Source organism: Perca fluviatilis, chromosome 7 (genome assembly GCF_010015445.1).
Source record: "Perca fluviatilis chromosome 7, GENO_Pfluv_1.0, whole genome shotgun sequence".
NCBI lineage: Eukaryota > Metazoa > Chordata > Actinopteri > Perciformes > Percidae > Perca > Perca fluviatilis.
In genome coordinates this window covers 22,877,996-22,899,425 of record NC_053118.1, presented here as the reverse complement: position 1 = coordinate 22,899,425, position 21,430 = coordinate 22,877,996, and the positions used below count along the sequence as shown (strand labels likewise).

Here is a 21,430-nt window from a genome sequence, read left to right as displayed (position 1 = left end):
CAGGAATATATTGTGAAAGCCATTAATAAGTTTGCAAACCTACAATAATTGTATCTATGTTGCCAGATATTTATCAAACAAGGCTGTCCATGGCAATGTGCACAGTTTGCCACTGGTCATAATTACTGTCTGTGTTGTCATCAAATCTAAGTACAAAATACAACAACAGCAAATAATGTATACAAAACAAGTGTGTGTGTGTGTGTGTGTGTGTGTGTGTGTGTGTGTGTGTGTGTGTGTGTGTGTGTGTGTGTGTGTGTGTGTGTGTGTGTGTGTGTGTGTGTGTATATATATATATATATATATATATATATATATATATATATATATATATATATATATATATATATATATATATATATACACACACACACATATATATATATACATACATACATACATACATATATATATGTATGTATATATGTGTATGTATGTATGTATGTATATATATATATATACACACATATACATATATATATATATAGATTCATATTCAAATCGCGATTCAAGCTCTACTGATTCTAAATCGATTCATAGAATTCCAAAAACACGATTTTTTTTTAATTGTATGTCTACTGCAATCACATGGGAAAAGTAACTACATTTACATACTGTGAATTGTTTTTTTAATCGAGAATCGTGTTTGAATGGAAAATCGATTTGAATCGAATCTTGAGCCTAAAAATCAATATCGGATTGTGATATTTTCTGAATCATGCACCCCTAATACCCAGGTGAAAAACATCTTATTTTACCTTACATTAATTCAATCTGTTCACAATGTTCAAGTAAAACTACAAACAGTCCAAAACCCTGGCTGAACAGAGGCAGCGTATCTACTGAAAACTTAGAGAATCTGGGTGCTTCTTCATCATCATCATCATCATCATCATCATCATATCTAGGGCTGCAGTGCAATTATCAGTGAGACAGAGAGGTTGGGCTGGGCATTTCTCCAAACTGTGTCTCTGCCAACACTGACATGTCTGGTTCAGTCTAGGAAAAGAAGCAGAAACTCAGTCAACAGAAAATCAATAATGCCTACATTAATGACACCTATCTGCATTTGAAACTACCCATTCATGCATCCACAGCTACATTTCAATCCAAATCTCACACACACACACACACACACACACACACACACACACACACACACACACACACACACACACACACACACACACACACACACACACACACACACACACACACACACACACACACACACACAAAACACACACACACACACACACACACACACACACACACACACACACACACACACACACACCTACCTGTTGGTCTTTATCGCTTTCTTGCCGTGGAATTCGGTGCCTCCTCCGCTTTGGTCCGGCAGCATGATGCAATGCTGGAGACAAAGTGGAACAAGACACACCATTGAGCCGGTAATCCTCCACTCCATCAGCAGGATCTAATTGGGCTCCAGACTCATCCTTAAACAAGAAAAGATGAAACATTAAAAATGTATAAGACAAGCTTGAGCATATTTATTTATTAAATGGTACATCAAACGAATTAGCAGACCGGCTGGGTAACTGCCCTTGTACCCTCAGAGAACCCAATGCCCCAAATTAGTTGCGTGTGTATTGGTTTTGTTCATCTGAACTCAAATATCAGCTAAAGTGAGTCCTGCGTTATTACCTGGATCTTGCGGCCCTGTCTTGTACAAGGGTACAGTTTCAAAATCCAGATTATTGACCTTAGTTATTTTAGTTTATATTGTGCTTGCATGCTTTATTTTCAAATCAAGAGGGGCCTACATTTTTGCCCCATAACAGGTTGATCCACCCATGGTCAACTGCTATTGTCAAAGAAATTCATAGAATTGTATCAGGCATGAAGTATTGAGTTATTATGTGAAATTTTAAATTTCAATATAAAAAATACAATGCTAATTTGTTGATAATTTTTTCAAAAAATTGGGGTGATAAGTGCATTCTTTTCTTCTTTTAAATGTATCACCTACAGACCTCTGTCCATCTTATTCTTACCTCTAGAAGTATAGTGAGCTGGGCGTTTCTGTAGTCATCTCCATGAGCATCTAAAGTCTTCATGAGAAACCTGCAGGATTAACAAAGTCTTCAGATGGGCCATCAAGTGGGAAATGGCGAAATTGAGTGACTGTAATGGGGTTTTGTACCGTCTCTCCTTCTTCAAGCGCCGTGTAATTCTTTGTACTTGATGAAGGCGACCAAGAATCTTCTGATTCACCTGAAAAAGACCCATTTGTGTGTGTGTGTGATTACAGGGTGGTGAGGGAGGAACTGATTATAGATACACCATAATACTTAATTGATATGAGCGTAAAAAAAAAGTATTAGTCCAATATCTGATTGTTAAATAGGAATTTTCGGGATATTTTGACAGACGAAAAGCAGCAGAATAATCATAAAGTATCATAGTCTTTAATAAAAAATTAATCATATTTCAAAAGGCATTTCTGAAAGGAGTAGCAGTTCTACAATACAGTGCCTTGCGAAAGTATTCGGCCCCCTTGAACTTTTCGACCTTTTGCCACATTTCAGGCCTCAAACATAAAGATATAAAACTGTAATTTTTTGTGAAGAATCAACAACAAGTGGGACACAATCATGAAGTGGAACGAAATTTATTGGATATTTCAAACCTTTTAAACAAATAAAAAACTGAAATATTGGGCGTGCAAAATTATTCAGCCCCCTTAAGTTAATACTTTGTAGCGCCACCTTTGGCGCGATTACAGCTGTAAGTCGCTTGGGGTATGTCTCTATCAGTTTTGCACATCGAGAGACTGACATTTTTGCCCATTCCTCCTTGCAAAACAGCTCGAGCTCAGTGAGGTTGGATGGAGAGCGTTTGTGAACAGCAGTTTTCCGTTCTTTCCACAGATTCTCGATTGGATTCAGGTCTGGACTTTGACTTGGCCATTCTAACACCTGGATATGTTTATTTGTGAACCATTCCATTGTAGATTTTGCTTTATGTTTTGGATCATTGTCTTGTTGGAAGACAAATCTCTGTCCCAGTCTCAGGTCTTTTGCAGACTCCATCAGGTTTTCTTCCAGAATGGTCCTGTATTTGGCTCCATCCATCTTCCCATCAATTTTAACCATCTTCCCTGTCCCTGCTGAAGAAAAGCAGGCCCAAACCATGATGCTGCCACCACCATGTTTGACAGTGGGGATGGTGTGTTCAGGGTGATGAGCTGTGTTGCTTTTACGCCAAACATAACGTTTTGCATTGTTGCCAAAAAGTTTGATTTTGGTTTCATCTGACCACAGCACCTTCTTCCACATGTTTGGTGTGTCTCCCACTTTAAACGACACTTTTTATGGATATCTTTAAGAAATGGCTTTCTTCTTGCCACTCTTTCATAAAGGCCAGATTTGTGTAGTATACGACTGATTGTTGTCCTATGGACAGAGTCTCCCACCTCAGCTGTAGATCTCTGCAGTTCATCCAGAGTGATCATGGGCCTCTTGGCTGCATCTCTGATCAGTCTTCTCATTGTATGAGCTGAAAGTTTAGAGGGACGGCCGGGTCTTCGTAGATTTGTAGTGGTCTGATACTCCTTCCATTTCAATATTATCGCTTGCACAGTGCTCCTTGGGATGTTTAAAGCTTGGGAAATCTTTTTTGTATCCAAATCCGGCTTTAAACTTCTCCACAACAGTATCTCGGACCTGCCTGGTGTGTTCCTTGTTCTTCATGATGCTCTCTGCGCTTTACACGGACCTCTGAGACTATCACAGAGCAGGTGCATTTATACGGAGACTTGATTACACACAGCTGGATTCTATTTATTATCATTAGTCATTTAGGTCAACATTGGATCATTCAGAGATCCTCACTGAACTTCTGGAGAGAGTTTGCTGCACTGAAAGTAAAGGGGCTGAATAATTTTGCACGCCCACTTTTTCAGTTTTTTATTTGTTAAAAAAGTTTGAAATAGCCAATGAATTTCGTTCCACTTCATAATTGGGACCCACTTGTTGTTGATTCTTCACAAAAAATTACAGTTTTATATCTTTATGTTTGAGGCCTGAAATGTGGCAAAAGGTCGAAACGTTCAAGGGGGCCGAATACTTTCGCAAGGCACTGTAATCTATCAGTGATTAGTGTTGGTTTGGAAAAAGTCTATAGCTAGAAATGATGTGAGAAAATTAGGAACAAAATGACAATAAACAAACATATAAGCCATATTCCTAAACCTAACCATAACACACTTGTATGCATGCATATGCAAGCTTACACACACCTGTTCAATGTCTTTACATCTCCTGTTCAGAGCCAGATATTTCCTCTTATCAAGAGCTCTTCTCTCTTCATCCTCCTGTGCTGTACTCTCCAGCAGCTCATTGCTTCCCGGGCCCAACTCCACCTGGAGTAAAAAAACCTTGTTTCTGTTTTGTGTTTGGCCGTCTGTGTCAGTGTTTTCAGTGGGTTTCAAATGGAAAAGTTGTCACAAGAAATCTTTTTTTGTGAGCTGCTGAATCTATTATAATAAAATTGTGTGGCTTAATATTGTAGCATTATTATTGGTGTTCAGAAAGAAAAAAACATATTACATATATCTATATTGCACAATAATGGTTTCATTATCATGTACCTACTTTGAAGCAAAATACCCTTCTCTGTCATTAATGCATACAATCCCAGTCAGAAATGACCTTCATCAGACCAATTTAAAAATATTTTATTCCTGCAAGCTAAATGGTGGTGTTAAAATTGGTCATATTTGGTACATGACTTTGTGGCTCAGGACTGGCTACTAGGTGTTCTTAATTTCTCACATCAACCTTACCATTACCATGATCATTAACACATTATTACCTCTCCCGGTCCCAGCTCCACACCTCCAGGCTCCAGCTCTGCCTCCAGGATGTGTCCTCCAAACAGAGGAGGCAGAGCCAAACCAGAGAAATCCTCCATCATCTGGAAAGGAAGAGAGATATGATTCTGTTTTTATAATTAAAATTAAAATATATATACAATTATTTGTGCACATACGGTATGTGTAGGTATGAATTCACCGTACTCCTTATGCTATGTTTTATAATCGTTTTAAGGAATTTATAGTGGTGGAATAAGTAGCAATGCTACAGTGTAAAATAGCCCTGCATTCAAACGTGTACTTAAGTAAAAGGACAACAGTATTAGCATAAAAATATACTTAAAGTACCAAAAGTAAAAGAAGTCATTATGCAGGTCCATTTCAGAATCATATATATGATGACTGAATTATAATTAGTCATGTATTAATGTGTAAGCAGCAACACTAATGTTGCAGCTGGTAAAGGACGAGCTAATTATAAATACTGCTAACGTTACTGCTGAGTAGCGTATCTATAATAATATATCATCATTTATTAGTTGATTTATAGTTTGTATTAGAATCTAAATCTGCAAAGTAAAGTAGAAACTAAGGTATCAAATAAATGTAGTGGAACACAATAATTGCCTCTAAATGTAGTGCAGTAGAAGTATATATCAAGTATCATAACATTTTAAGACTCAAGTAATGTGTTACCTCAACATTATACTATAGGGCTGGGAAATATATCGATATTATATTGATATCGTGATATAAGACTAGATATCGTTTTAGATTTTGGAAATCGTAATATCATAAATGGCTTAAGTGTTGTCTTTTCCTGGTTTTAAAGGCTGCATTATAGTAAAGTGATATCATTTTCTGTGTTACCAGACTGTTCTATTAGTTTTACCTTTACCCACTTAGTCATTATATCTACATTACTGAAGATTATTTATCTTAAATCTCATTGTGAATATATTTTGTTAAAGCACCAATTGACAACCCTATAATATCGCCACAATATCGACATTGAGGTATTAGGACAAGAATATTGCGATATCTGATTTTCTCCATATCGCCCAGCTTTAACAATAGTATGTATCTGGGAATGTATCTGTGGTAACTTGTGATGGGCATTTTCAAATATCAGCGACGTTTTATTGAGTTATTTAGAGTAACGTTAACACTAAAAATACTCGTTAGATAAAGCTCTTTATCATCAATGACAGACTACAATACTAATCAACATGCTATCAATCTACCCAGTAACGTTACTTACATTTCTGCAAGATAAGTCCAAAAACACTGGTGTCAGCAGCAGTGTCCTGCGGGTTTAAAACTCAACTACAAACTGACTGTCTCAAACGGTCAGTATTTACTCACTGACTGTGTGTTAGTCTATGATCTACACCGTCAGTTCAGCTAAGAGCATGTTTTGCTTAAATCAAACGTAAAGCGAAGCAAGAGCAGCCGCCCGTCCTTCTCATTCTCGTCGATACACCTATGCGATACACTAATGTTTTTATGCGACCCGCGCAGAAATTATACGTCAGGTATTAGTTACTACATTTCCCATGAGCACCTGCGGGATTGAAACTACAGAAGACAACATGGCGGGTATGTGATTATTTTGTCATCTTTTGCACATACACCCGGTGAAATTAGCTTTATAAAGACCTCCAGATAGCATAAATAAATACCTAAAACATTTGTAACTACGTCAACTAAGTCTCAGAGTTACTCTAACACAATTATATCCATTCGAAATAAAACGAAAAACGTGACCTTGGATGTGTTGCTAACGATGGCTAACGTTAGCTAACCGTAGGTTGAGTGTCAGTGTGGAGAATTTTAACCTGGCCTGTTTTTGTCTGCAGGGATCGCAGCGTTCCTGAAGAATGCATGGAATAAGGAGCCTGTTATCCTGGCCTCCTGTGCTATTGGACTGATAGGTTAGTAAACAGTCTCCTATGTGTGTGTGATAGAAAAAGCACAACAGTGTACAACTTGGTTGGAAATAATGTAACTAATTATTATGGCCATGCCAATAAAGCAACATTTATTATGAAAGAAAAACTTACCTCTATCCCAAATATGGACCCACAAAGATTCCACTGGCATATATTTACTTTACCTCAACTGTTTTCAGTTCAGTCTCATTCTATTAATTATATAACATACTGTATGTGCCTTACATAAAGAGTAAATAATAACAAACCATCACCATTTACTGGTTTTCCATTTGACAAATCAAATGAAGTTACATTAGCCAAAATCACAGCATGAGATCATGTCTACTTGAAAACATGTATGTATTTATGTTACTACTATTATGCTACTAGATCAACAAAACTACATATTTGGGGGAATGCGATATGGTTTGCTAAAAGAAGCAAGACAAAAGCACCTCAGATGTTAATGTCTTGAGATGTCTTTACATATTCAGAGTCTACTGGGAACTAGCAAGTATATAAGCATCAGTAAATTGATTCAAAAAATTTAAATCCGTGTACCCAGAATGGGAGTAGCCTAAGGTGTGCTCTCTCTCTGTAGTCTATGTTTCTACATGAGCTGTTCTGGTGACCTTAAACCATGTTTTCTTGTCATTTGACCAATGTAGACACAAAGTACAATATACAATTAATTAATGTATTGTATGTAAAGTTAATACAACTTTGTATTTTCTCAGGTTTTGCTCTTCCATTAATCAGCCCCATCACTAAGTATACAGGAATGATCAATTCGTCTGTGCCATACAACTATCCAGGTAAACACTGTTCTCACCGGTCATTTTGCAGCAGGTTGTGTTTGTGTGTCACTGCAAGATGCTACACAATGCTGATGCCTGTGAAACAGCTCTGGGTATTTGAACTATTTACTTGAACACCCTTCTAATCAGATATTAAAGCCCCCCTTACTTTTCCTATGCAGTCCCTGTGCGAGATGATGGAAACATGCCTGATGTCCCTGCTCATCCGAGTGAACCAAAAGGAAACAACTTGGAATGGCTTAAAAATCTTTAACTTCACATTCGCACGATCAACACTTGATCGTTTCTTTTGTTCATTTGTGTCTGCATAGCTGCTCCACCAATCAATGTCCCACAATAAAGATTTATTTAATTCTATTTTTGTGCCACATTGTTTGGTTTGGATACATTCAGTACATTTGGATTGGATGCATGTTTTAGTACATAATAACCTCACATGAACATTTAAAAAAAAAAAATCTCTAGTCTAACTGCCTGAGTTGTACAAGGCTTTAGACTAGACCCTCTAGTCTACAGTGTTTTGTGATTTGGACTTCGAAGTTCAATGGTTTGCTTACATTTTTTTAATAACTTAAGGCAGAATTGATCCAAATTGTAACTTCACAATAATTTTCCCCACTTAAGCTGTTGAAATTTGAGCATAAAGCTAAATACTTAAGTCCTTTTAGAGTAAACCTTCCAAAGACCAATTTCTCTTTTCAAGAAGTCTGCATAAAATCTTTTTGACTTTCCTCTCTAAGAAAAATGCTAGACCAACCTCTCAAAACACAGACAAATGTAAAAAGAATCACACTTTTCAGTCAGAAAACATGACCCGGCATTAAGATTTCTGTTTGATTTTCCAGAGCAGATCGTGAAAGTTTTGATACTAAGCTTCAACCCAACCCTGATCCTTCAGAAGAGGCTTAACTTGACAAAGCTGGAATCAGATTAACTTTAAATATGAATTCCTTGTTTCATACCAGCAGTAATCTACTTGCATGAGTAAGAAAGTTACCAGAACAATATGTGGAGCAGTTCCACATAAAGACCCAGCTGCTACAGTTAAAATGAGACTGGATTATTCAATAAGATGTAACACCTGTTTGTCTCCCATGTACTGTGTACTCAACCCCCATAGATAAACTAACATGAGCATACAGAGCAAAAGTGGACAAAGATTTCCTCCATAGAACTTTTATTTCACAACACATCAATGTTCAGTGTTTCATGTAAAGAATGTCTTCCTCAGCAGTATTCATCATCATGATATAATATCTTCTGCAGTCACCAGGATTTCATGTCAATGCAATTCAGAGAACAGACCGACAAGTCTGTTTACATAGCTTCATATTTTTCACAGAACTGGGGAACTGTGTAAATAAAATTATTGTAAAACAATATTTCACTTTGGAAGAAGTGTTTTAGACTTTGCATAAGTTTGCGTTTTAGTAACATCTCTTTGCATAAGGTTCCCATCTGCAGTTGTGATAAGTATCTTTTAGACATCTACACATTTCTGTACACACCTTCAACATTTATTAGCTGTAAACGTGTCTACTTATTTCGCCATACATTTCTTGTTATATATTTATAACAATTGTATTTTAATAAACTTCCCATGTATTTCTTACAACATATTACACACTTCAGATATATTTATATGTTGTACCTTTCTCTGTATCAATTTCTACACTCTGTTTGCACATCTTGCATTTATAAGGGTAACATTATTTGTTTTATACTCAGTTAATGTTTAATACTATTTTATGAATCACTAATACTGGCCACTAAAACAGCCACCAGTTAATTTGACTATTTTAAGTCTATTTTAATCAATATTCTCCATTTAAAACACATTCACACCTGTGTAGGTGAATAATATGTAATTCTGTATTATCACTGTGTCACTGTGTTACCTCCTGTTCAAAGTTTGAATGCCACCGCTTACATGTGCAGGGAGTTTTACTGTTTCTGCAGCTTTTACAAAGTCAAAATGTTCTACCAAAGTGAAATATCATTACAAAAAGAAGTCAAATAAAAGTCACACAGTCAGACGTTTTAAGCACTATTTACAAGCATGAGTAATCATTAGCTCTGATATTTTGCAGTCACCTTTATAAATGATGCAATACTACTCAAAGTTACATAAATGCTGTTAGAGATGATATACTACAACCCCTGTATGTGTTATCTTGAATCTTCAAGGTACTAAAAGATCACAGAAACTGAAGGCAGTTAAGGAACATAAACCATTTCAGGTTGCATGGATACAAAGTTTCAACTTTAAACCACAGTTTTCTAGAGGCGACAACAGAGCTACAGAATATTACTTTGGATATCTCTAGTTTACCATAAACACTTGCTCAGACGTTGGTCAACTTCCCGTATGCATTCTTCATCACTTTCATAGATACATTTCCCCGTTAAAACTCAATCCTATTGCCTGTCTCACCTTTCACATCTCTCTTGAAGATTCTGCTCAGTTTGATTGGTAAACGTGCAACTACAATCAACTAGCCTAGATGTTGTCTAGCTTTAGATTTGGCACTGAAAAGGAATCAAGAAGACATCAAATCCAAAGACTAAGCATGCAAATCTCTTATTCTTTACATTTTGAACCCTCCACAACATGCTACCTTCTAAGAAAACAACACCACTTTCAGTAATAACACCATCCAAATGTTCAACTATCAACTGTCACAGTTTGTGTCTGTGAAGCTTGTGAGTTTTTCTGTTTCTGTGTTTTGTAGGATTTGCTCTGTATTAAATAAGTATTCCACTCAGAAACTAACAAGTCTCATGTAAGGTAGAATTTGTTTTTTTAAATGTATTTTGAGGTAAAGAGTTAAACTACTCCAAAAATCTACATTCATAAAACACTAATATGTGACTTTACAGCAGCAGAATGTGTAGTGTTAACTGGCATAAACATAATATATAGCTGACAGGGACTTGAACACTCAAACAGCATTGCCCATGTTCAGTAATTTTAAGGTTAAAATGACACAAAAATAACTAACTGCCAATATCATTAAAAATATGCCAAGTCGCTATCAACCAAACAATCACATTTTAAAATAGAAAAAGACACTTTGAATACATTTAAAAGTTCACCTTCATTACAACCAAAAAAAACAATCTGGCAGCTTTTCTAAAAAATAGAATACCGTAATAGCACAATTACAGTAGGAGCCTGTCCTCATCCTGTAACACTTCAGTACAGTGAAAGTGAAAGTTCACAACCTGCTATTAGGAGCCAGTCCCTATCTGCCCAACAAAGAAAACTTTTCTGTATATGGCACAAAAAAAAAAAAAAAAAAAAAAACTACATTAAAGGTTATGTGGAGAAAAAAATTTCACTGTAAAACAGTAAGAGATATAAGAGGCATTCTTTCATAGACCAGGAAAAACCTAAAATGTTAGTTATTCTGCACGATACAGTATGTCGGTCTCAAACACTAACCTAAGTACAGCCAAACACCTTTCTTCTGTTACATTAAAACTAGCCTAGATTTTGTTTTAATGTCCATGTCTCACTCAAACAGAATTTTCAAACATTATAGTGGTCTTGTTTCTTTTTTTTCCTATTAACTACCTCAAAATTGAATTGACTGTAATTATATTCATACACGTAAACCAGTGGTGTAGTCTAATGTATTGTAGTGGGTATACTGTACTGTATATGTGTATGTATGGGACAGAATGGGACTTTGGGGGGGTGGGGTCTGGGTGTCCTCCCCCAGGGAAATTTTGAGCATCAAAGACTTAATTTCCTGCATTTTGATACACTTTTATGCACCAATTCACAGCTGAAATACCTTTATTTAGCATATGCAAAGAAAAAAAACCACATGACAATTCAAAATATGTCAAAAATATGATGGAAAGTATGTTGTTGTATGTCTGCTCATTTTTAAGTGGGTATATGGAAATCCTGGAGCTTTCTTAGTGAGTATACTGCGTATACCTGCGTATCACGTAGACTACACCACTGACATCAACCTTTTATACTTTGATTTAAAACAATTCTATTCCTGCACACAAAACAATCTGTATTTAATTAATTTGCAAAAAAGGACATCCCAAGTAAAGAATCCACATGAACCAAAGAACCGTTTTTTGTCAAACCACAGAGAACAGGATTGCTTCTGCTGTGGGAATAAAACTCTTACTCAATGATAGGAGCTGAGCGATCGTTGGTGACAGTTCTTCTAAGTCGGACATGGGCAAATGGATTGGCCCTGAAAAGAGGAAAAAATAAAAATGAAAGGTATGACAACCACATATTAAATTGGGAATTGCAAAAAACAGGTCAAAAGAAACAAGACTAGTAGTCTACAGCCATGCTAGCTGCTCTATGAGGCTAATATCAGCAAGCTAACACGCTCACAATGACAACATGCTGATGTTTAGCAGGTATAATGTTTAGCATGTTCACCATCTTAGTTTAGCATTTTAACGTGCTAACATTCGGTAATTAGCTAATATTTATTACATATTCATCCTGAGGGGAACATGAATACCTGTAACAAATTTCATAGCAATCCATTTAATTGATGATTTTTCACTTAAAAACAAAAAAGGCGACTTCATGGTGCCACTAGATGAAACGTCAGAGGATAACCTAAGTCATTAGGACTCATCCTCTGGGCACCATGAATGCCTTTACAAAATGCCATGGCAACCCATCTAATAGTTGTTGAGAGTTATTTCATTTGGGACCAAAGTGGTGACCGACATTGCCATTCCTAGAGCCACGGCGCTAACTTGGCTAAAAAAGAAAGGTCATAATTGATGGTCAAGCGTCAAAAACAGTGGATCCTTCACTTACCATGATGCCTGCGTCAATCTAACTCCACGCTCCTAGACACGAGTTTGAGTTTGAAATTTGTGTTTTTATTTTGTAGTCCCCAAGGCCAAGTGATAATCTACCCGAGTAATCTTGAGTAATGTGACTAGTAAATTGACTGACATATAAAATTGGTGGAATGCCCCTTTAATGACACACACTTTGAATTGCTCAAAGTTACCTGGTTGGGGAGGGTGGTGAAGAGACCAATTCTGCAGTGATCTGTAATGTGAAGAAGAGATCATATTAAAAGGATATCTCGACTACATTTCCATTATTACAAAGCATCTGTATCTCTTCCATTTACATTGAGACTCAGTTGGGCGAAGACCGTGACCTTTGACCTCCTCCCAAAGGTTTCATGTTTCTGACCTTGTTGCTGTCGGCCATGCTGTACGGGCGCGGGCGGAAGGTGCTGACCCTCTGGGGAGGAAGAGAGCGCTCCTCCTCTGATTCAGGGGTTAGGGCCGGGAGACCAGGAGACACCAGCTTGTCGAGCTGGCCCGTACTGGTGCTGTTAGCCTTAGATAAGAAGAGAGAGCTGGAGGGAAGGTCACAGATGGAGAGGAAAGAATATACAAGGAAAAACACAAAGGAAACATGAGTGGCGATATGTTGTTTTTGTGTTAATTCATCACCAAAGCTGTTGGTGTTGGAAGTGAACGTGTTGGGGAAAGGGTGGTGGAAAGACTGAGTGGGCAAACAGTGAGTATCATTCTGCAGTTTATGTGCTCCTGTGCACTTTCTGTGTGTCTAGCATGAAGGATGTTTTGATTTATTGAGAATACAGATGGAAAAAGGGAAAGGGTGTCATATTAGTTTGAACATGAAAATGACCCCATTACGTTTTCTGTGATTCAACTAATGTTATAACTTCCTACTTTTCAAAGTATTGAGTTGTAAAACAACTAAAGGGAAGTGAAGGAAGCATTTCTATCATTGAGAGTGTCAAAGTTCATCAACAATCAATCAAAAAACTGCAGATTTCAGTGTTTGACTTACCTCTCGAGGTGATCCGTCTTGCTGGGGTAAGACTGAGTGTAGGAGAAAGGGAACCAGCCTTTCCTGTGAAGGAAAATGTTTTACTGTATGTGCCCACGAGATGTGAAACGAGAGCATCAAGCTACAAGTCAGGGGTTTGTGTGATGAAGAAAACTCGCAGTCTCCATTGTCATGAATATATTTGTTAACCTGGTGCCGGAGAGAGGCTTGCACACATCATGCAATATGAGAAGTCCTCTGAAGTAAGAAAGGAAAAAAAGCCCTTCTACTAGCAGTACGCTTAAAAAAAAGCACAAGGTTAAGGGGAAGTGGTTTCCCTGACTTGTTGAGGTTATCGTGACACCTGAACATTCAGCCTTGTCATATAGCATTGAGACATTTCAGAGTCTTCTGATTTTGTGCATTTAAACATTGCTAAACATTACCAGGCCCTCTCGAAGTTATACAGCAGATCATTAAGTGGTTTTCTACATCAGTGTGCGATTTGTAAAACATACCGCCCAGTTCGTTCATTTTGACCGTAGTGCCACCCGTCTCTGGGCTCAGAGATGAGCAGGGTGATGTTGTCACCAGGCAGGAAGTGCAGTAAGCAAGCCCCGCCCCCTACGCCACCACCCTCCGGTGCTCCAGGAGTGTGAGCAAACATGGCTTCCACACGGGTAGGTCCAGATAAAGGCAGCATCCTGGGGAGAGTGGAGCCTAGGTAGAGGAGAAAGATGAACAAAAGTTATAATCCTCAAAACAAATTGTTAGTCTATGGACGAGGGATTTGGAATTATGCATACATGTAATCCATCTTTACTGTAATTTTATCTCAGTGATTTATAACCTTGACTGTTTAGTTTTAGCTGTCCTACAGTTGTATAAGACCTGTATTAAGTTACTGCTAATGAAAAACAACATTATATATTAGCTGCTGCTTTACATTAAAAGCATTTTTGTCAGCGTTCAGTTGTTCACATTTCAGGGAGAAATGGAGCGAGATAGGCTGTTTATGTTATTTTGAATCTCTTTATTAAAACAGCGTGGGTTTGTTTGGCTGTACTGTAACATCAGTTGCATTTCTGTTTGTATTTCTGACAAAGTAGCTGTGTTGGCTCCGCACCTGCTGTTACCATAGTAACCGAGGATGTGGCCAAATCAACAAGGACTAAATCGAAAAGGATTACAACTTAAAAAATGATGATGGAGGCACTCAAACATACAGAGGAAACTTCTCACATCTTACCCTGAAAGCCGCCCAGCTTCATTTCACTGACAGGTCTCCTCGGCAGTGGGAGTGTTGCTGTTGCACACATGTCAGTGGTCTTCAGCAGCCAGGGATTATGTGATGGTGATGAGGTATTGCTTCCTCCTGGTCCAACCTGTTGGTGCAGTAACTGCACAGGAGTCATGGCCCTGGAGAGAGGAGCACTGTGGGGCAGCGGCGGACTGTGAGGAGCACTGTGGGAGATGGGGAGGGTCATGCCATGCAAGGATCCACCAGCCGTGGAGCTCTGGCTGAGCGACATCACCGTTGAGGGGATGAGGCTCGGGGAGAGGTTGGATGTGTTTGCGGCCAGGAGGAGAGAGCTTTGTTGGGCAAAGCCACCGGGCGTGATGGGAGTGGATACAGCAGGGCTGGCACTGCTGCTGGCACTGCTGTCAGGGAGGGGGCTGGCTGATGCACTGAGGGGGGTGCTGGTGTGCTGAGGAGACGCTCCTCGTGATGAGGCTCCAGCAGCTCCTCCACTGGGGAGAGAGCGGAAAGTGTGGGGGGAGGCCTGAGGAGGACAGGCTTCACTCTGGGAGGAGGAGGGGAGCGAGCGCTGCAGCTGGGAGCGACTGGAGTCTCCATTCAACAGGGGAGGGACTTCTTGAACAGAGAGCCTCTGAAACATCAAAGACAGATACTATTAACTACCAGGAATTAGAAGTCAGTGTTAAAAATCTAATATTGTGAAAGTCTTATTGAAGTTTTTGGTATTACATTTCAAGGTACAAAGGGTGTGGACTTGAGTTACCTGACATAGACTTGAGTCAGACTTGGCAAAATCAAAAAGGACTTTGTCACCTGAGTTTGATTTTTGCACCAATGACTTTTGACTTCACTTGGATTTTAGCCTTTTAACTTGAAAGGACTCCACGTCATTAAAAAGCGTGCCGACTATGGATAAGAGATAATATCTGAGATCACATAAGGACTTATAGACTGCATCCAAGATTTTATTAGCCTAAATGTTGTCTTTTAAAATCAATAAACAATCAGCAATATCATAGCTAAGTATCTGTCATTGATGCGTGGCTGTTTTTATTTCTATAATGACTAGTTTAGGACTCAACTCAAAATGTTAAGGACTTTTGACTTGACTTGGGACTTGATTCATAACTTCATAGTCAAGATTTGAGAGCTACTTGCAAAACAATGACCCACCTCTACCAGGAACAACTAATAATACACTTGTTTTGTGGGTTTCAAACTATCAACCCACCATGTAATCCTTCTGTGGGAACCAACCACAGTGCAGCTGAAATAAAGATAAAGTCCAAAGAACACATCAACCATCTGAGACTGTATAAATAAAAATGCTCTGACCTGTTCTGGCTGAGCAGAGTCGATCTTGGTGTGGCGGAAGACCTCAGCTATCCCAGCAGCCCCTGAGCCTTGAGGTGCAGTGTGACGCAGCAGATTCAGAGCACGCTCTGGGAGTTTTGTGGGCTGAGAACATGAATGCTGCCAAGATGAAAGCTTCTGTGACAGAAGCTCTCTCACCTGGATTATATTGAAAAGCACAAAAAGAGAAAACCAAAACTGTTAGACTGGATTTCATTGTTTTCTTGTAAACAAATGAAAAGAGCAAAAACCAACAATGTGTTAATCTGTCCATTAGTACTTTCTTACTTCCATACCCTGTCTGTGACACCTCAGCCCCAAGCTGATTACTCAAACAGGAGAAAATAGTGCATGTTGGGGACTATTTTTAGCTGTGGATTATTACATCTGAAAGCTGAAACGTTACCTAGCTAAATAAATAAATAAGTAAATGTGAACAGATCACCTTGGAGTGGTAGTTAATGAGCAGTTTGGTGACACAACACTGTCTGTCCACCAGGAAGCAATATCGTCTCCTTTCCTCGGTGAGCGCAGACTTGTAACCCGAGGCAACCAGCGTGTCCAGCTCGCCTTGGCGACGACTCATCAACTCCACAAACTGCAGAAAAAGTCAGAGAGATCTCACTGCAAACCTGAACATCCTTCAACATGTACGCACAGTCCTGCATTCACAATCCCATGCATACATGTAGTACTCAAAGACGGAGTGACATTTTAAAGCACATTGTACGGAGAAAGGATTATGCGAGATCATATCCGGCCTGTTGCACAATGATAACAAAATCCAAATTATTAAGCACTTTCCTTTTTCCCTGGTGACCTTTTCTTCAAACATAACCCTCCAAGTGGCTAAATCCTTTCACCCTCTTATATCATTCATATTTCTTCACGTAAAGGCTTGTGCACTAAGTTGCTTGTTTTGTGCAGATCAGCTGAGGCAGATTGTTCTTTAATCTTATTCACACTGGGCTATTTCTCACACAACTCTGCTTTTTAATCTGATGTAATGCTGAGGGAGATGTATCGGATCATTCTAACTTTAGCTTACATGTTTGTGCATTTTACTTAAAAAACGTATGTATTAAATATGTATTTTTGTCCAGCGCCCATGGCTCTGGCCTTCACTTACCTGCATCTCTCTGTCTCCATATTTGTTCGGGTGACGACTGCCCTGGCTCTTCCTGCGGAGTTTCTTCAGCTGGGACTGGCAGCGCTCGATAGACTCCGATTTAGACCTCCGCTCACTCTGATACTTCTTTAGGGTGGCCTGAGAGGGAAGCAGAAAAAAAGTCAGAGGATTTATTCCTCATGTGTGATGAAAGGAGGTTTGTCAGAACTAATATTTCAGAGTTAAGTGTGGTGGTGCAAAACTTAATCCACTTTTATTTATCAAGGGGAATTTGTTATTACTGTTAATCAGTTGCATTTTACACAATTATTCTTATATATTTATGTATTTTCCATAAATTACTCAATAATTTTTTTTCCATGATTGAAATTATAATTAGTTACACAAATAAACTTGCCTACCACTGCCTCGTCTTCCACTTAACATTTTAAACTAAGCAAAAATCCTGCTTTTCTCACAATTTATCAAAAGTAAATTAACATTTTCACTTACTGTGAGGTATTTAATATCCAGTTCCAGCTTCTGCTCCAACTGGGCGAGCAGCTCAGAGTGAAACAGCTTTAACTGTTGAAGAAAAGATCCATATGCAACATTTTAAACAACGTATATACTGACACTGCGACATCCATGTGAAAGGCCCCGGCACAATTCATCAAAGAAAAATTAAACTCTCATGATAACAGGCTGCAATAAATGTTTTATTTAAAAACTCAAAAAATTGCACTCTTTCTGGACACTTTAAACATTATATGATATTTTAAAATGGTTGCTAAAAAATAATTTGTCCAGAGCAACTGAGTCTTACCACGTCTTCCAGCTGCACCTGAATTTGTCTGTGGACCTCGGCCATCTGAAACAGTGTGTCTCCTGTGAGCAACAGTAAAGCACACACACATATATATATATATATAAAATTTAGATCAGCTGCTTTGGTTAGTTACAGTGCATCTTTAACATGTGCAGAAAATCTGTGCTCTAATAATGGATGTTCACAACATCAACATACAGTACATGCAGGGCAAAACATCAGTAAAAATGTCATAACACATGCGGTTTTAACACAGTTTCCCATGTACAAAGTGTCAGTCGAGTTGAGTCCCTCTCTCGGTCACACAGCACTGTAGTATGTGGTGGCTGGCATCTCGCCCTCCGACTCTCCTGCCTGCCTCCCCCGCTGTTTTCAGCATTACAATGAGATCATGTGGTGTTGTTAATCTCCCAACAATGACCCTACTCTCTCCCTTTCCCCTGTTCTCTTTCCCTTTCCTCATTCCCTCTTGTCTTTATCTCCTCCCTCACCAACACATGAAGCACAGACTATTTTCATCTTCTCTCCAGCTGTCACCGTCGACTCTCTTAACTTTATTAGGTCCATCACTAATTTATTTTTATTTTCTCCTCAATACGGCCCTTCTCCAGCAGCCGCCCACTCACCCAGCTCTTTGGAGCCTTGGCTGTCGCTCGCCAGCTCTCCAAGTTTCACCAGAGCATCAAAATACCCTTTGGCAGCCACAGTTACTCCTGAAGAAGAGAGTACATTTTATGGGAAACAGTGTCAGAAAACTGATTCAGACAAATCAAAGGCCAGTGTCATCTGAATTCTCCTGTGTTTGACTAACCTGTCAGGGCTTTCTCATAGTGTTTCCCCATGGTCACAAAGTTCTTCAGACTGGGGTTGAACTGGTCCAGAATCCCCTGTTGGCAACAATTATAAGGACAGGCAAATTATGACACGCAAATTCGTAACGTTTTTCCAAATTTCTAACCATTTCACTACACTTTATTAGAATCATTGTTGGTGCAGACAGGACAGACAAACAGAGAGGAGGAGTCATACCTTATAGACATTTTCTGTCATCTTGTTGACCTCTTCTGTTCGAGACATTTTTCTTCTCTCGGTTACGGGCTGCCACTATGTACGTTTTGTGTTGTTTATTTCTGTTGTTCAGGGCCCTAAGCTTTACAGCAGACAGCAACCCCCTAAAAGAGAAAAGACAAAGAGAAGATACAGTACAGTGAGTGATAATCTATCATAATAACTCCAAAGCTTGACCTAAAAACTTGATGAGAACGCACAAATCCAGGTGTTTTTACCTTCATGTCAATAGAGGAAAGAGGCTGTCAAAGCACTTATTTGTATTGTTGTATATTCCACAGCAGGTGTCAGAATATATCACATTCACAACACAAGAATCTCTACAGTGCACTCTCTCGCTCTAAATGGTTGAAAGTGTGAGATTTGATTCAGCCAGAGGACTTTTAAGGCCATCGAACCATCACAACAAGTGATGAGGATGTCAGACCGTCATTGGGTTATGTCTGAGGACAACAGTGTTATTTTAACATGGATCTCCTCTGTGTGTCTCAGCTGCCAGTTTCTACATTATCCCTTGGCAACATTACAGCAACCCAAATATTTCTCCAAGATTTGTGTGGCAGACGAGTTACATCATTTCACATAAGAACAATGGGCTTCTCCAGCCAGAGTCACAGGTGTCAGAGCACTGAATAAACACGCGACTGCAATGTTTCCTCGGCAAAGAGGACGATGAAGGGGGACTGCTCCGTGGTCAAAGGATTTCCAGTCTGGATTTATTGGAAAATGCTCATTTGGTTTTCCCTGTGCAGTCCTCCTTTGTTATTACAGCGAGATTACAGCTAAAACGTTGACCCAGATCAACTAATGGTATATGACACAAAGAAAAACTTTCCAGACTCTTGTCTGTAATTTGTTAGAGGAGCTGTAATAGTCTGCAGGATAAGACAGAAAAGTGAGAGCTCTGTCTTAACTTTGTCTTTTTTATTTAGTTTGAAGGACTTTGCACAAACTTTGTACATTCTTTAGGTAAAATACTAAAGCGAGATGTGTGTGTATTTTCTAGGTTAGTGTGGTTTAATTCTAAGAAATAAAGTGTTGTTTGTTTCAGGATGCAACAGGAACAGTCTGCAGGTGGTTGGGAAACTGATACAGAAGGTGCATTCATATGGATTGGCCTCTTTAAATTTCTTCAAACGGTTTGGAAGCAAACATTGTATTTAAAAAGCATTAATGTCACTTAAGGCTGCACAATTAATTCGATCAGCAGAAAAAATTATCTTTACTTGTTTGAGTCATTTTTCAAGCAAAATGCCCCAAACAATCTCATTCAAACTTCTCAATTGTGAGGATTTGCTAGTTTTCTCTGTTTTATATGAAAGTAAACTGAATATATGTGGGTTTTGGAATGATGATCGGACGAAACGATTGTAGAGGAAATTATGATGGCATTATACACTATTTTCTGATACATATATTTACAGCCCAAATGCCACTGCAACATTTTAGAAATTACAGAACCAAAAAGAAAATTGTTTAAATGACTAATGCTAGCCTTAAAAACAACTGTGCATTTTGGTGGTTTTAAAGGTATCTCCTGTTTTATGGTGAAACGCTTCCAGCTACTTCTTGCATCTCTCTCAAGATAACTGAATGGTGCAACATTGCAACTACAGCAGTACCCTAGTGCTAAAGGAGCCTTTTCTTCCACACCATCTCATTTCAACAACTTCATCAAATTGGAACACATTGGACATACTGAGGAAAATGCAACATAACCAAAAAAATAATAATAACACAAGTAAAATGTACCAAACCTGCATGTACATATAAACATGAATAGCCTTAATAAGTTGGGTAATTTCAGAGTGGATGTTTTTCCTGAGTAAAATAAATGCACCCTGCCATTTTCCCACACAGTGCAGTGCAACAGCTACCTGTTGATCTCTCAACTTCCATTTGAAAAACACTAACATAATTCAGCTACTTAAAAAAAGAAAGTTACATACCTTTTCTGATCTCATTGTGGGAAACGATAAAGGCTGTGCGTCTTTGAGTGTTAAATGATCAGTACAACACCCCCTCCTTTCTTCCTATTAGGCTACTTTCCCTCTCCGTTAGTTAGTGGGGGGTTGTTTCATCCAGCAGAGCACTAAATCTCAACTCCCCTCCACCCCTTTTTCACATGGCCCTCTCTCTTTTTTCCTCCTCTCTCTACTCCCAGGAATCGGGGTCAGATATCTGGTGCCGTTCAGTACCTCTCCTCATTACTGAGCCGATTATCAACATGCCTTCACGCCCTCAAAAACCGGCCGAAAAAAAAAACACCGACAAAAACCCCCGCCCAGTAGCCTACAACCAGCTCCCTGCCGTTGGAAACCACAGTCAGCCTCCCATTCTGTCTCCCTCTCCCTCTCTGTCTCTCTCTCTGTCACTCGGGCAGAATAACAATGAGCCAACGGGACCT

General features: G+C 38.8%; 3 protein-coding genes across 3 annotated transcripts; 1 reads left to right on the top strand and 2 right to left on the bottom strand.

Annotated features, from left to right (window-relative positions):
• Window positions 1-556: 556 nt before the first annotated feature.
• Window positions 557-6,327, bottom strand: tfpt (TCF3 (E2A) fusion partner). Its single transcript, XM_039806044.1, has 7 exons — window positions 6,102-6,327; window positions 4,840-4,941; window positions 4,265-4,387; window positions 2,168-2,238; window positions 2,019-2,088; window positions 1,302-1,460; window positions 557-999 (listed from the first exon to the last, which is right to left on the bottom strand). Exons 2-7 carry the CDS (start codon window positions 4,939-4,941, stop codon window positions 925-927), a joined length of 600 nt encoding a protein of 199 aa, XP_039661978.1. The 5' UTR covers window positions 6,102-6,327; the 3' UTR covers window positions 557-924.
• A 30-nt stretch (window positions 6,328-6,357) lies between these two features.
• ndufa3 (NADH:ubiquinone oxidoreductase subunit A3) lies at window positions 6,358-7,949 on the top strand. The gene is made up of 4 exons (XM_039806045.1): window positions 6,358-6,439; window positions 6,700-6,774; window positions 7,512-7,589; window positions 7,754-7,949. Exons 1-4 carry the CDS (start codon window positions 6,397-6,399, stop codon window positions 7,843-7,845), a joined length of 288 nt encoding a protein of 95 aa, XP_039661979.1. The 5' UTR covers window positions 6,358-6,396; the 3' UTR covers window positions 7,846-7,949.
• A 3,598-nt stretch (window positions 7,950-11,547) lies between these two features.
• On the bottom strand, window positions 11,548-21,395 carry zgc:158689 (uncharacterized protein LOC791177 homolog). Its single transcript, XM_039806043.1, has 15 exons — window positions 20,973-21,395; window positions 18,985-19,127; window positions 18,767-18,842; window positions 18,582-18,668; window positions 17,953-18,014; window positions 17,640-17,711; window positions 17,148-17,285; window positions 16,464-16,616; window positions 16,001-16,177; window positions 14,654-15,296; window positions 13,923-14,124; window positions 13,426-13,488; window positions 12,796-12,964; window positions 12,605-12,645; window positions 11,548-11,815 (listed from the first exon to the last, which is right to left on the bottom strand). The coding sequence occupies exons 2-15, from the start codon at window positions 19,030-19,032 to the stop codon at window positions 11,743-11,745; spliced, it is 2,004 nt and encodes a 667-aa protein (XP_039661977.1). The 5' UTR covers window positions 19,033-19,127; window positions 20,973-21,395; the 3' UTR covers window positions 11,548-11,742.
• Window positions 21,396-21,430: the final 35 nt, after the last annotated feature.